Raw genomic sequence first — 14,360 nt, 5'->3', positions numbered from 1 at the left:
AGTGTCAGCCAGGTGCTCTAATGAACTCCTTCAATTTTTGTCTGGGAAACTCTTTATGTCTCCATCGATTCTGAATGATAGCTTGCTGAATAGAGGATTCTTGGCTGCAGATCTTTTTCCTTTCAGCACTTTAAATGTATCATGCCACTCCCTTCTGCAAAGTTTCTGTGGAAAAATCCACTAAGAGCCTTATGGGTTTTCCCTTGGATGTAACTGTTTTCTTTTGCTACTTTTAAAATTACTTCTTTATCACTGCTTTTTGCCATTTTAATTAGTGTATGTCTTGGTGTTGATTTTTGGGGGGGAATGTCTGGGCCTCCTGGATCTGAATTTACTTCCTGGGAAGTTTCATCTATTATTTCTTCAAATAGATTTTCTTCCCCCTTTCCTCTATTCTTTTCTGGGTCCCTATAATGCAAATATTATTATGCTTGAGTGAGCCACTGAGTTCCCGAAGTCTATTCTAATTTTGCATAAGTTTTTTTTTCTGTCATCTGCTCAGCTTGATTACTTTCCATTACTCTATCCTCCAGGTTGCTGACTTGTTCTTCTGCTTCTTCTAGCCTGCTATTTATTCCATCTAGTGTATTAAAATTTTTTTAAGTTAACTTATTTATTTTGAGAGAGTGTGTGTGCAAAAGAAGGGGAGAAGGAGAGAGAGAGAGAGAGAGAGAGAGAGAGAGAGAGAGAGAGAGAGAGAATCCCAAGCAGGCTCTGTGCTGTCAGTGCAGAGCCTGGCATGGGGCTTGATCTCACAAACCACGAGATCATGACTTGAGCCAAAGTCAGACACTTAACCGACTGAGCCACCCAGGTGCCCCCTCTAGTGTATTTTAATTTTTTTTTAATTTTTATTTATTTTTGAGAGAGAGAGAGCATGAGCAGGGAGGTGCAGAGAGAGAGAGAGAGAGAGAGAGAGAGAATCTGAAGCAGACTCCAGGCTCTGAGCTGTCAGCACAGAGCTCAACATGGGGCTCAAACCGCTAGATCATGACCTGAGCCAAAGTGGGACACCCAACCGACACCCACCCAGGAGTCCCCATCTAGTGTATTTTTAATTGGAATTATTTTGTTCTTTATTTCTGATTCTTTTTTTTTTTATGTTTATTTTTGAGATAGAGAGCATGTAAGTGCACATGTGCACATGAGTCAGGGAGGGGCAGAGAGGGAGACAGAAGATCCAAAGTAGCTCTGCATTGACAGCAGCAAACTTGACACAGGGCTTGAACTCATAAACCGTGAGATGATGACATAAGCCGAAGCTGGATGCTCAAGTGACTGAGCCACCCAGGTGCCCCATGATTTGTTATTTTTTTATCATTTTGAATTTTTTAATGGTCTCACGTCCTCTTCTCTTTTCTCAAGTCCAGTGAGTATCTTTATGATCATTACCTTAAATTCTCCATCAGGTGTAATACTTAGCTCTGTTTCACTTAGGTTTCTTGTTTCTCTTGCTGTGATTTTTGTCCTGTTCTTTCATTTGGTACATATTTCTCTGTCTCCTCATTTTGCCTAACTCTCTGTCTGTTTCTCTTTGTTAGGAAAGTCAGCTATGTCTCTTGCTCTTAAAAGTAGTGGTTGGGGTGTGCAGTTTTAACAAGATGGTTCTGGATCTCTTCCACAGGGTATTTACAGCTGATCCCAGAGACCCTGCAGAGACCTAGCAGATCCCAGAGACCCTGAAGGGCTGTCGGGGGGGTCCACGAGGTCAAAACTACTGCCATAACAGTAAGATGTTATTTGCTTTTTTCACATTCAATCTCACATGAGTGGACAAAGGGACACAAAATTATCATGTTTCTGATAAAGGCATTCACAATATGTTATAACTTGTCCATCCTCTACCTGAGGTCCAGTTCTTTATATCCTCACTACTCCAAAGTGGTCTATGGACCAACAGCATCAGCATCACCTGGGAGCTTGATACAGATGCAGAATTTCACGTCCCTCCCAGACTCAATGAATCAAAAAGGATATTTAACATGATGCCCAGGTGATTTATATGCATATTAAAATTTGAGATGTGTTGTTCTACATACCAGTCTAAGAATTCTTTTATGCAAAAACTTCTCAGTTTTTAGACAGGATAATCAAAATAGTATCTTCAGTAGCCCATCAATGGACTACCTTGGTTCAGTTCCAGAAACAAGGTGACGGCTAAATGCACTATCCAATTAGCAGTTTGGTTAATTCTTTTTAACAATAAACTATCCTCCAGTATGCATAGAAAAAGAAAACCCTAACACAATACCAACAAATTTTTGCAGAAATGTACATGTGTGCCATTGCTGTGCAGGTTTTCTGTGCCAATATGCCAAATTATGCTGCAGCACTGGATACAGTCCGTCTGCAGGTAGCACGGGATTAATTAACATAGCAATCACATGTGAAAAAATATGACACACTACAATTGATTACATGACTGTTTTCCTTCAAGATGAATTTGGAGAGGTTAGACTAACCTGCAGCTACCTAAGATAATTAACTCTCAGACTTCAAGAGTTCTATGGAGATCTCTTTCTCTCTCTCTCACACACACACATACAATTATTGTTTCTGATGGGATTTAAACAGCTAGATGTATCTCAGATAAGTCTCCTTAATGAAAACATTACAATTGTGAATAATCCCCTTGCAAATTTTGGTATCAGCCTAACATATTCTGTAAAAGAAAAAGAAATCCATATTCCTTTCCATTAAATGTTCTTTTCTCAAACTGGTAAGAAATACACATACCATCTCTTAAAGGACTATTATAAGGCTGTCATGTATCTTCCTCACATATACAAACACTCAAAAAACAGTCTGTTTTAGTGTAATGAATAAACTCTGGCAAATTTAGGTTGGAACATTCCTTTTTAATATATGTTATTTAAATGCTGAATATATGCATGTTTTTTCATTGATTACTTTTATTAATTCCAACCATTTTACTTTTTTGGTGAAATCAAAGTATCTAGTGCTCTTTAATCTTTTATTCATAGAGCTATTTGTAAATAAGATGAAAATTATAGATTTTTTTTGCCACTAAATAATATTATTTTTATTAATATTTATTATATGTAACATGAAATACTGATCTAATAATGTTAACATAATACTGTACTTTATATTCTAAATAATTTCATAATTACAGTTTTTATTATAAACACATTTTATACTAATAATACTAAATAGTCAATAAATTCTCTATTTTTCATGGCTAACTACAACAGAGTGTAGACAATATAAAAGACAACTGGAAGGATGGAAATACTTAAAGGAACACAAGGAAACTTGGAACAGATGACAAATTAGATCAATCAAGAAATTACATGAGAGGCACCTGGATGGTTCAGTCAGTTGAGCATCTGACTTCGGTTCAGGTCATGACCTCATGGTTCATGAGTTTGAGCCCTGAATCGGGCTCTGTGCTGACAGCTCAGAGCCTGGAGCCTGCTTCGGATAGAGTGTCTCCCTGTCTTTCTGCCCCTCCCCTGCTTGTGCTCTGTCTCTCTCTCAAAAATAAATAAACATTAAAAAAATAATAATAATAATAAAAAAGAAATTACATGAACTCCAAAAAAATTCATGTAAAATAATCATGGGACTTGATCAGCAAGCAAAAAATCTGTTCAAGAATGAAAAGAAAAAAAACAGAACCATTCCAAAATAGTTGTTGTTGTTGTGTTGTTGTTGTTATTTACAGAACCACACCTTTATGGAGATTCTCAAATTTAGCTTACCAGATGATGAAACATGCAGGCTATTTTCTGTGAGCTGCCTGAACCTGTTTCTGAAGCCTTTCTCACATATGAAAGCCTTACCTTTCATTGCTTCCCTGCAAGAATTCTGGTTTATCCAAAGTTCTCCAAAAGGTTTTTACCTTCCTACTTGGATGGCTTTGTTCAGAAGTTTCTCCCTCCTGTCCATTTTAGTCTAGTAATGTTCTACTTCTATGAGTTTATTAAATTTAAAATGCTATTAAAACTATACTGTTTATGTGTGTATGCGTGTGTCTATATACACATATACACTATTAAAAGTATTGCCAATTAAACTAAACAGAATTTTGTAGTCAATAGTAAGATAAATTGCAATTTCAGAGATAAATTAAATACAGTACTTTACAGCCTTTATTCCCATCCCCTGAAAAAAAATTTGAATGTGATCACTTCCTCTTTTAAACAGAAGACAACATATTTTGCCTGTACTTTAGTTATCTAGGCTTTTTTTTTTTTTTTTTTTTTTTTTTTTTTAACCTCCTTATTTTGAGTCTCTCCAGCTAGGTCATATCTGGCTAATGCTAATGTTAAACTGAAAAGTTAAATCTCCACATTATTAGAGAGCTTTAGGCTCTTCTCAAATAGATTGAGATAAATTTCCACAAATGGCTAACGCTGGCCAAAGTAGGAGATATAAACTTCATTACAGGCAGCTAAATACATAGTGCATTAAAATTTAGTAATTAAATAGGAAAAAATCCAAGCACAGTAATGAAGTTGTAGGCTCAGAGGTATCACTAGTGTTTCAAGAAACTGATCTAGGAATTATGGTAGATAGCATTCTGAAGATAGCTCTAGGGGCTGCCTCAGCTCGGTTAGTCATCAGAAGACTCTTCCATTGGGGCGCCTGGGTGGCGCACTCGGTTAAGCGTCCGACTTCAGCCAGGTCACGATCTTGCGGTCCGTGAGTTCGAGCCCCGCGTTGGGCTCTGGGCTGATGGCTTAGAGCCTGGAGCCTGTTTCCGATTCTGTGTCTCCCTCTCTCTCTGCCCCTCCCCCGTTCATGCTCTGTCTCTCTCTGTCCCAAAAATAAATAAACGTTGAAAAAAAAAATTAAAAAAAAAAAAAGAAGACTCTTCCATTATCATAAATTAATCTGGGAATGCATCCAGAATAATGCAAGGTGTTCTAGATAGTAAATTTCATTAAAGATAATAAGATGGTGGTAGTAGTAGTGTGGGTTCTACAAAGGCTTCTAAGATGACCAAAGGAATAGATCCCTTTCTCCGTTATAAGAATAAAACACTTCTTTGATATGGAGAAAACCAATGTAAAGATATATGTGATCTTAGATTATAAAATAATAGTGGATGTGAATGAGATATACACATGCTTACCACTAGGCTACAGAATTGAAAGGGGCTGAGAGAGGGCTCTACAGTTGCTATTCTGAGTTCTATCTCTTCCTTCTTAGTCGCTCTGATTCTGTTGAGAAAGTCTGTGCTTCTGATCTGAAAGCCTAACTGGGGACAGGAAGGGTGATGTCATCAGCTCATGATTTGCTTCACTTTGCTGTCTGCCAAGAGGTTCAAGCTTAAGAATTTTGCAAAGCAAGTCTCTCATTTTGGAAGTAGGACTTTATTTTTCATTTGTTTCAGAGGAGTGAAAATTGCCTATTCTGACTTGGCTTCAGAAAAACATGACGTTACATGAATTGAGAATGTAGATAAATTTCAGTAGTAGTAAGATAATAGAGGATTTGATTTTAGGTTTTAAACTTTTAAACTTTTAGCTGGGAAAGAGAAAACAGCAGCTTATTTAAATTGTCTTGTGATGCCTTTAGAATGTAAGTTCCACGAGTTTAGAGATTTTTGTGTTTTGATCACTACTCTACTCCCATCATTTAAAAATAGAGTCTGGGGTTCCTGGGTGGCTCAGTTAGTTAAGCATCTGTCTCTCGGTTTCACTCACATCATGATCTCATGGTTTGTGGGATCGAGCCCCATGCTGGGCTCTGCACTGACAGGGCATGGGATTCTCTCTCTCTGCCCCTACCCTGATTTCTGTTTGGAAAGTGGGGTGTCAAAACTGCCCTTGGTTGAGAATCACTGTGTTTGATATTGAGAATATACTGGCAAACAGTTTTACCTGATAGTAAAAATTACCAAAACACCCTATGAATTAAATACAAATGTTTCGGTTCAGTTGCTAATAAGATACAGCATATTTGAACTTAATCATATTATAGGTATAATACATACAATGTGAGGGGTGTTAAGGAGATACATAACTTGCATAAAGTCTTATAATTAGTAAGTAGAATCTTAATGAGTACTACCACCACTACTTGTTTAACAGTTGTCTGGAAGATACAAGTGTGAAGCCTTTAAAGATCCCAGGATGGTGTAGTATATTATGTACAGAAGGGACACATAGCTGGACTAGTGTTCCTAAACTGATACAAGAAGAAAGTATTACTTGATGCCTAAAAAAGAAAGATGGGATATTGTAGTAATAAACTAAAGAAATTTGTAATGCTGCCTGAAAATACAAGTAGGTTAAAAAATGGCCAATTTCAGTGGGAAAGGCAGCAGAGTTATAAAAACAAGTTTTGACTTTGAGAGTCAGTCTATCACAATAGTAAATACCCCTATTAAATTTGACATTGAGAGACTTTTTTTTCTGAGACCAATTTTTAAAATGGAATGGAAAATATAAAAGATAATGTAGCATAATTCATATAACTTTTGCAGATACACTATTAACAGCTACCTTGACCTATCTGTCAGCGAAATGACTGTGTGGGTACATACAGCACTAACACAAATAATCCTGAGAGGTTATTTCAATTTTCTAAGCTCTGGTGAGATATGAAAATTAGCTACAAGCAATTATTTTACTGGAAACCATCTTTGATGTCCTAAATATCAATGGTGAAGTGGCTCTTTTCCTTTTACTGATTTTAAACCATAATTTAAACAAAACATCAATGTTTATCAAATAATAAGCTATAGATAGATCAATGTAACTTTCTATCTCATTCATTTCAACAATTAATTCTGTGCCTACAATGCACTGGCACCATATTGGCAGTGGGAATAAAGCAATGAAAAAGAGAAACAGGGTCTTTATTATCCCACTGAGGAGTAAAATTAAAATCATATTTTAACTGTGTCACATACAGAATGATAGTTACAGGGAGTATGAGGCATTCAATCTTAGATTCTTTTTATTATGGGATTGGCTGAGGAAACTGAGAAAACAAGAGGACAATAGGATAGGATAGGATAATAAGAATAGTTACATTTTACTTTGGATTAAGCTTACTTTCTAGAAAGTAGAAGAATTTTAAAAAGAAATTTGTGAAACTGCACCAAATAATTAGCAGTGCAACACACTTTAGAAAAAAGAAGGCATTATGTAAATATTAAACTATAATTCTAGTTAAGCCATTTTTATAATAATTTTCCTCTTGATTAAACACTTATTCTGTGCCAGGCATTGTTAAATACTTCATATTACCTCATTGCATCTTTTTAAAATTTTTTTAATGTTTTATTTATTTATTTTTGAGACAGAGAGCATGTGCATGTGTGTACACAGAGGGGGTGGGGAAGAGAGAGAGAGACAGAGAATCCGAAGCAGGCTCCAGGCTTCAAGTTCTCAGTGCAGAGCCAGATGCGGGGGCTAGAACTCATGAACAGTGAGATTATGACCAAAGTTGGATGCTTAACTGATGGAGCCACCCAGGTACCCCCCCCCCCCCCGCCTTATTTAATCTTTTTACATGATCTCTTATATTAACTCATTTAAAACCCTAATCTTCCAATGAGGTAGGTATTATTATTATTTTTTTAAGATTTAAAAAAGTTTGTTAGTAATCTCTATACCCAACATGGGGCTCAAACTCATGACCATGAGATCAAGAGTCACATGCTCCACCAACCGAGTCAGCGGGGTGCACTCAGGTGTTTATTATTAATTCCAGTTTTCAGAGAAGCACACTGACACTTAGAGAAGTCAAGTAACTCTCCCATGATCACAAGGATGATAGGCAGGGAAGTTGGAGGTTTAACAGTTCTGGTGGGACTCAAAGTCTGTGCTCCTTCCACTACATTTACCTCTGCTTCCACCCTTTTCTTCTGCCGCATTACTGGACAGAGTGGGGGAAGAGCTTTGTGCACAGACTTGTGCGGTGGTCCAGAGCTAGTGAAGACACGTGAAAGAAATGAAGGAGCAACTGCATACTGAGGAGGAGAGCATGAGGTATGAAATGAGACAGGAGGCATGCAGGGACTGGATCATGTAAGGTCTTACAAACCATGTTGTGGATTTGGGATTTTAGCCTACTTACAGAGGGGGGAAAAAAAAAACACTGAAAGATTTTAAGCGGATAAGTCACTCGATCAGATGTTTATTTTAAAAAGATCACTCTGGCTGCCTACAAAAGGGTGAGATAGGGGAAACGTTAGAGGGCCACTTCAATATTTTAGGCAGGAGAGGCTAGTGGCTTGGTAGAGATTGTAAGTGAATTAGCTGGAGATCTATTTTAGAAGTAGAGCTGACAACATCTGGTGATGGATTACAAGACAGAGGTGGGGAGGAGATGTGAGGGTCCCTTCTGGGTTTTCAGGATGGGTATCTTTCAGATTTTGGAGGACAGAAAAGGAAAGAAATTTGACATTACCCAGAAGAGCAAGACTAATAATACTCAGATTATTCTATTTTAGTATCTGTTTACCCAAAACTCATTGTATTAGTTTCCTAGGGCTGCAGTAGCAAATTACTGCAAAAAGTGTGGCTTAAAACAACAAACTTATTTTCTCACGGTTCTAGTGGCTAAAAATCATAAATCAAGGTATTGGCTGGGCCATGCTCCCTCTGAAGGCTCTTGGGAAGAATTATTCCTTTTTTTTCCTCTTCTGTGGTTTATAGCTGTGATCATCCCAGTCTCTGCTTCCATCTTCATTCACACTGCCTTCTGTGTGTATTTATGTCCTTTTCTTTTCTAATGAGAACACTAGTCATTGGATGTAGGTCTCACTTTTAAATTCAAGATGACTTCATCTTGAACCGTTAATTAATTGCATCTGTAAACAGGATCTATTTCCAAATAAGGTCACATTCTGAAGTTCCAGGGGGACATGAAGTTTTGGGTAACACTATTTACCTCACTACATTCACTATTATTTTATTTAATTTATTTTCTGGTTCTTACCATAATCATTAGAATTATCATCATCACTACTACCACTGCCATAATCCTCAATTAGCACCTGGTAGGCAAGAGGTACTGCTCTAAGCCTTTAATAGGTATTTATGCCAGGGGTCAATGTGTTGGAAGACTCTAAGATCATACCCAAGTTCGCTAGGAGGATTCACAGGACTCAGCATGTAGTTGTTCACATGGCTATGATTTATTATAGTGAAAGGACACAAAGCAAAATCAGCAAAGGGAAAAGGTATTTAGGGTAAGTCCATAGCAAACCACTTACAAGTTTCCAAGTAGAGTCACAAAGAGCACACTTAATTCATCCAGCATCAAACATGACAATGCATGTGAAGTGTTGTCTATCAGGGAAGCTCATTAGTACCCAAGTTGTTATTGAGGCCGATCACCCTCTGCCTACCACATACCAAAATCCCAGACTCTCAGAGGGAAAGCAGGTGTTCAGCACAAATCACATTTTACACTCTAGGTACATAATAAGTCACTTTTATCAGGGAATAGAGGGAATACTCCTGAAATTCAAGTTACCAGATATAAGCCAAGGGCCATTCTTGGAAGCAGGCCTTTCTAAGGATAGCCATCTCAAATCTGCTGTGTTAGCCTTTTTTTTTTTTTTTTTCTGCAGATCTCATTCCATTTAATCCTCACAATAAAGAAATTAAAGTTAAGTTAGCTTAGATAATGTTCCCAAGATTGTACTACTAGAGGTCAGCAGTAAACAGAGAAACCAAGATTTGTAAGTATGGAATCTGATTCCAGATCTCTGCTCTTACCCACTATGCTTGGCCACCTGGTTTTTGAGGACTTAATAAAATGGAAAAAAAAAAGTTATAATAGGCTGACATTGGAGATAACTGACAAAAGCAAGTACCAAGAAGATTATGGTCTTTAAAAAAGAATGTAAAGTGAATAAGAAAGTAGACATTGTATAACAAAAACTCAGAATAAATTTTGGACTAAACAATTTTAAAGACCTTTGATGTTTAAGAAAAACAAAATTACTAGCGTATTAGCAACTTAATATTTTAAGAAGATTAAAGAAAGGTGAAATATTAGCCAAATTAACACAATCAAGGGATTAAGAGATTTACTTTCACCTTTGTAGAAAAATAGAAAACGAAAGTCAAAAAAGAGTACATGTATGTGCTATAGCAGAGGGTAGCATATTAGATTATTTTGTTATATATTTTTTTACCTAATGGAGTGATGTCCTGAAGTGTAGTCCAGTTTTCCAAACTTTTGTGTTCGGTAGCCATGCTTCTGCATGATATCCATCCATGTTGTATAATTTGGATCTAGGCCCTTAAAGTTATTCCATGATTCTGTTAAGTGAGTGAAGAGGCCACTCCACATTGCTGGGGGGAAACAAAGAAATTGGGACTGGTGTAAAGCTTATTGATTTGTTTTAATTATTAAGACAATTATAGCAAGAGAAAGAATCTACTACTTTAGAGCTCATGCTGTGGAGTCAGACATAACCTGTATTAGGTGCTTTGCATAACATCTCTGGTTGTTACCTCATATTATCAAGTGGAGAATTCTGCAAGGAGTTACTATTTCCATTTTACAGGTGAGTGTCTAAGGCTTACAGGTTAAGTTGTTTAAGGCAAATACAGCTGGAATTATGTATAAGGCCTGTTGGACTATAAAGTCTTCTTTCAATCATAAAAGTAATCACTAAGTATTTATTTTCCAAGTTAGTCAATTGAAGTATAGATCTTTTTCCAACATCATGATGGATTTTCCCCCATCCTTGTCTATGTACTATCTTTCTATGAAAAATTTAAGTGTACTATGTCTTTGTTCTTAATTTCTACAACTATGATTGTAACCAATAAATCCTTTTTCAAGTATTAACAGACCTACAGGGAGAAATAGGCAGCAATACAATAAGAGCAGGGACTTCAATGCACCAGTTTCAACAATGTATGGATCATGCAGGCAGAAAATCAATAAAGTAGCACTGGACTTAAGAATTACACATTAGGCCAGATGGACTTAAAAGACATTTACAGAACATTCCATCTAAAAGCAACAGAATATACACTCTTATTAAGTGCATGTGGAACATTCTCTAGGACAGATCATATGATAGACCACAAAAAAAGTCAATAAATTTAGAAGGTGAAATGTCAAGCATCTTTTCTGACCACAAAGGTATGAAACTGGAAGTCATTTATAAGAAGAAAATCAGAAAATTCACAAATATGTGAAGATTAAACCACATGCTACTGAACAACCAATGGGTCAAAGAAGAAATCAAAAGAGAAATTAAACAATATCTTGAGACAAATGAAAATGCAACAAAATATCAAAACTAATGGCATGCAGAAAAAGCATTCTAAGAGGGAAGTTCGTAGGAGTTAAATACCTACATTAAGAAAAAAGAGCTCAAATAAACAACCTAACTTTATATCTTTAGGAACTAGAAAAAGAACAAACTAAGCCCAACATTAGAAGAAAGGAAATAACAGAGATTAGAGTGAAGATAAATAAAATAGATACTAAAAAAGGAAATGGAAAAGATCAATAAAATTAAGATAAACATTTAGGTCAATAAACAAAAGATCGATTAAACAAAAAGATAAACATTTAGCTAGACCTACCAGGAAAAGAGACGACTGAAATGAATACAATCAGAAATGAAAGAGAAGTTACAACTGATGACACAGAAATATAAACAATTATAAGGCCACTACAGACAATTATATGCCAATAAATTGGAAGACCTAGAAGTGATATATTCCTATAAGTATACAACCTACCAAGACTGAATCATGAAGATATAGAAAATCTAACAGACCAATTATGAATAAGGAGACAGAATCAGTAATCAAATGCCTCCCAACAAAGAAAAGCCCAGGACCAGAAAGCTTTACTGGTGAATTCTACCAAACATTTATAGAAGAACTAATACCAATCCCTTTCTCCAAACTCTTCTAAAAAAGAGAAGAGGAAGAAACACTTCCACACTCATTTTATGATGCCAACATTACCCTGATACCAAAACCAGAAGAGGCCACCACAAAAGAAGAAAATGACAGGCCAATATTCCTGATGAACATAGTGCAAAATCATCTACAAAATATCAGCAAACTTATTTCAACAATACATTAGAAGGGCCATATGCCATGATCAACTGGGATTTATTCCAGGGATGCAAAGATGATTCAACATCTGTAAATCAATCAACATAATATACCACATTAACAAAATGAAGGATAAAAATCATATGCTCATCTCAATAGATGCAGAGAAAGCATCTGACAAAATTGAATATTCATTCATGATAAAAACTCTCAACAAACTGGGTATAGAATGAACGTAGCTCAATATAATAAAATCCACGTATGGCAAGTCCACAGCTAACATTATATTTAGTGGTGAAAAGCTGAAAGTTTTTCTTCTAAGATCAGAAACAAGACAAGGATGCCTACTCTCACAATTCTTATTCAACATAGTAGAAGTCCTAGATAGAGTGATTAGGCAAGAAGAAGAAATAGAAGGCATCCAAATTGTAAGAGGTAAAACAGTCTCTATTTGCAGATGGTGTATATATATATATATATATATGTGTGTGTGTATATGTATATGTATTTATAGAAAACCCCAAAGATTCCACCAAGAAACTGTTGTAACTATTCAATGCATTTAGTAAAGTTGCAGGATACAAAATCAATATACAAAAAATCACTTACATTTCTATATACTAATGATAGACTATCAGAGAAGTTAAAACAATCCCACGTATAATTGCATCAAAAAGAATACATTACCTGGAAAAACTTTAACCAAGGAGGAAAAGATCTGTAACCTAAAAATTGTAAGATACTGATGAAAGAAACTGAAGACACAAATAAATGGAAAGATGTTCTGTGCTCACAGATAGGAAGAATTGATATTATTAAAACGTCTGTACCACCCAATGCAACCTACAGATTCAAGGCAATCCTTATCAAAATTCCAATGGCATTTTTCCCAGAAGTAGAATAAACAATGCTAAAATTTGTATGGAACCACATAAGACACTAAATAGCCAAAGCAATCTTGAGAAAGAAGACTAAAGCTGGAAAGATTGCAGTTCTCAATTTCAAACTATATTACAAAGGTATAACCATGAAAAAAACATGTTGGCATAAAAACAGACACACAGATCAATGAAACAGAATAGAGAGCCCAGAAATAAGCCCACCCACATAATTCAATTAATTTAAAATAAAGGAGCCAAGAATATATGATAGGCAAAGGACCGTCTCTTCAATAAATTGTGATGGGAAAACTGGACCCTTGTCTTACGCCATACACAAAATAAACTCAAAATGGATTAAACACTGAAAGTAAGACTTGAAACCACGAAACTACTAGAAGAAAACAGGGGGCAAGTTCCTTGACATCGGAATTGACAATAATTTTTTTGCATTTCACACTACACTTGATCTTAGCCAAAAGGCTGAGAAGCGATTGCATTTCACACTAAAAGCAAAGGCAAAACAGGTAATATCAACAAGTGGAACTATGTTAAACTTGAAAGCTTCTGCACAGCAAAGGAAACCATCAACAAAATGAAAAGGCAATCTGTGGAATGGGAGAAAATATTTGCAAATCATAGATCTGATAATTAATATCCAAAATATAAAAAGAACTCATATAACTGAATAGCAAAAAAAAAAAAAATAGATTAAAAAATGGGCAGAGGAAATGAATAGTTTTACAAAGACCTAGAAATGGTCAACCAGCTACATGAAAATAGGCTCAGTATCAGTAATCATCAGGGAAATGCAAATCAAGACCACAATGAGGTATTACCTCACCCCTGTTAGAATGACTGCCAAAAATAACAAGAGATAACAAGTCATGGTGAAGATGTGGAGACAAGAGAACCCTGTGCAATGTTGTTGGAAATGTAAATTGATGAGGCCACTGTGGAAAACAGTATGGAGGTTCCTCAAGAACATTAGAACTAGAAGTACCATACAGCCCTGCAGTCCCCACTTCTAGGTATATACCCAAAGGAGAAAATCATTATCTCAAAAAGATGTCTGTACCCCTATGTTCATTGGAGCACTATTCATAATAGTCAAGACATGGAAGCAACCTAAGTGTCCATTGATAGATGAATGCATAAATGCCATGTATCTATATCTATATCTACCTTATATATATATGTGTATATATATATATATGTATATATATATATATTACATATATACAGAGAGAAATATTAGTCATGAAAAAAGGAAACACTGTCTTTTTCAACAACATAGATGGAACTTTAGTTCATTGTGTTAAGTGAAAGAAGTCATACAGAGAAAAACAAGTAGTGTATGATCTTACATATATGTGGAATCTAAAAAGATGGAACAAATAGAAACATAAAAGACTATGATGGTCAAAAGTAGGGGTGGGGATGGGAAAATGCATGAAAG

At 35.8% G+C, this 14,360-nt stretch overlaps 2 protein-coding genes and 1 pseudogene across 4 annotated transcripts in view; 1 reads left to right on the top strand and 2 right to left on the bottom strand.

The window, feature by feature from the left end:
• ARSK (arylsulfatase family member K) overlaps window positions 1-14,360 on the bottom strand; it is a 45,924-nt gene that overhangs the window by 23,729 nt on the left and 7,835 nt on the right. For both annotated transcript variants that reach the window (XM_047857704.1, XM_047857705.1), the window contains exon 3: window positions 10,130-10,289. In XM_047857704.1, the coding sequence (XP_047713660.1) occupies window positions 10,130-10,289 (160 nt within the window). The remainder of the gene's footprint in view (window positions 1-10,129; window positions 10,290-14,360) is intronic.
• SKIC3 (SKI3 subunit of superkiller complex) overlaps window positions 1,625-14,360 on the top strand; it is a 108,367-nt gene continuing 95,631 nt past the window's right edge. For both annotated transcript variants that reach the window (XR_007151985.1, XM_047857702.1), the window contains exon 1: window positions 1,625-1,728. The gene's annotated coding sequence lies outside the window, so the exon portion shown is untranslated. The remainder of the gene's footprint in view (window positions 1,729-14,360) is intronic.
• LOC125147664 (uncharacterized) lies at window positions 13,254-13,396 on the bottom strand (annotated as a pseudogene).

The sequence above is a fragment of the Prionailurus viverrinus genome, chromosome A1 (assembly GCF_022837055.1).
Source record: "Prionailurus viverrinus isolate Anna chromosome A1, UM_Priviv_1.0, whole genome shotgun sequence".
Lineage (NCBI taxonomy): Eukaryota > Metazoa > Chordata > Mammalia > Carnivora > Felidae > Prionailurus > Prionailurus viverrinus.
Note: the sequence above shows the minus strand (reverse complement) of the source record. Positions and strands in the feature narration are given on the sequence as shown.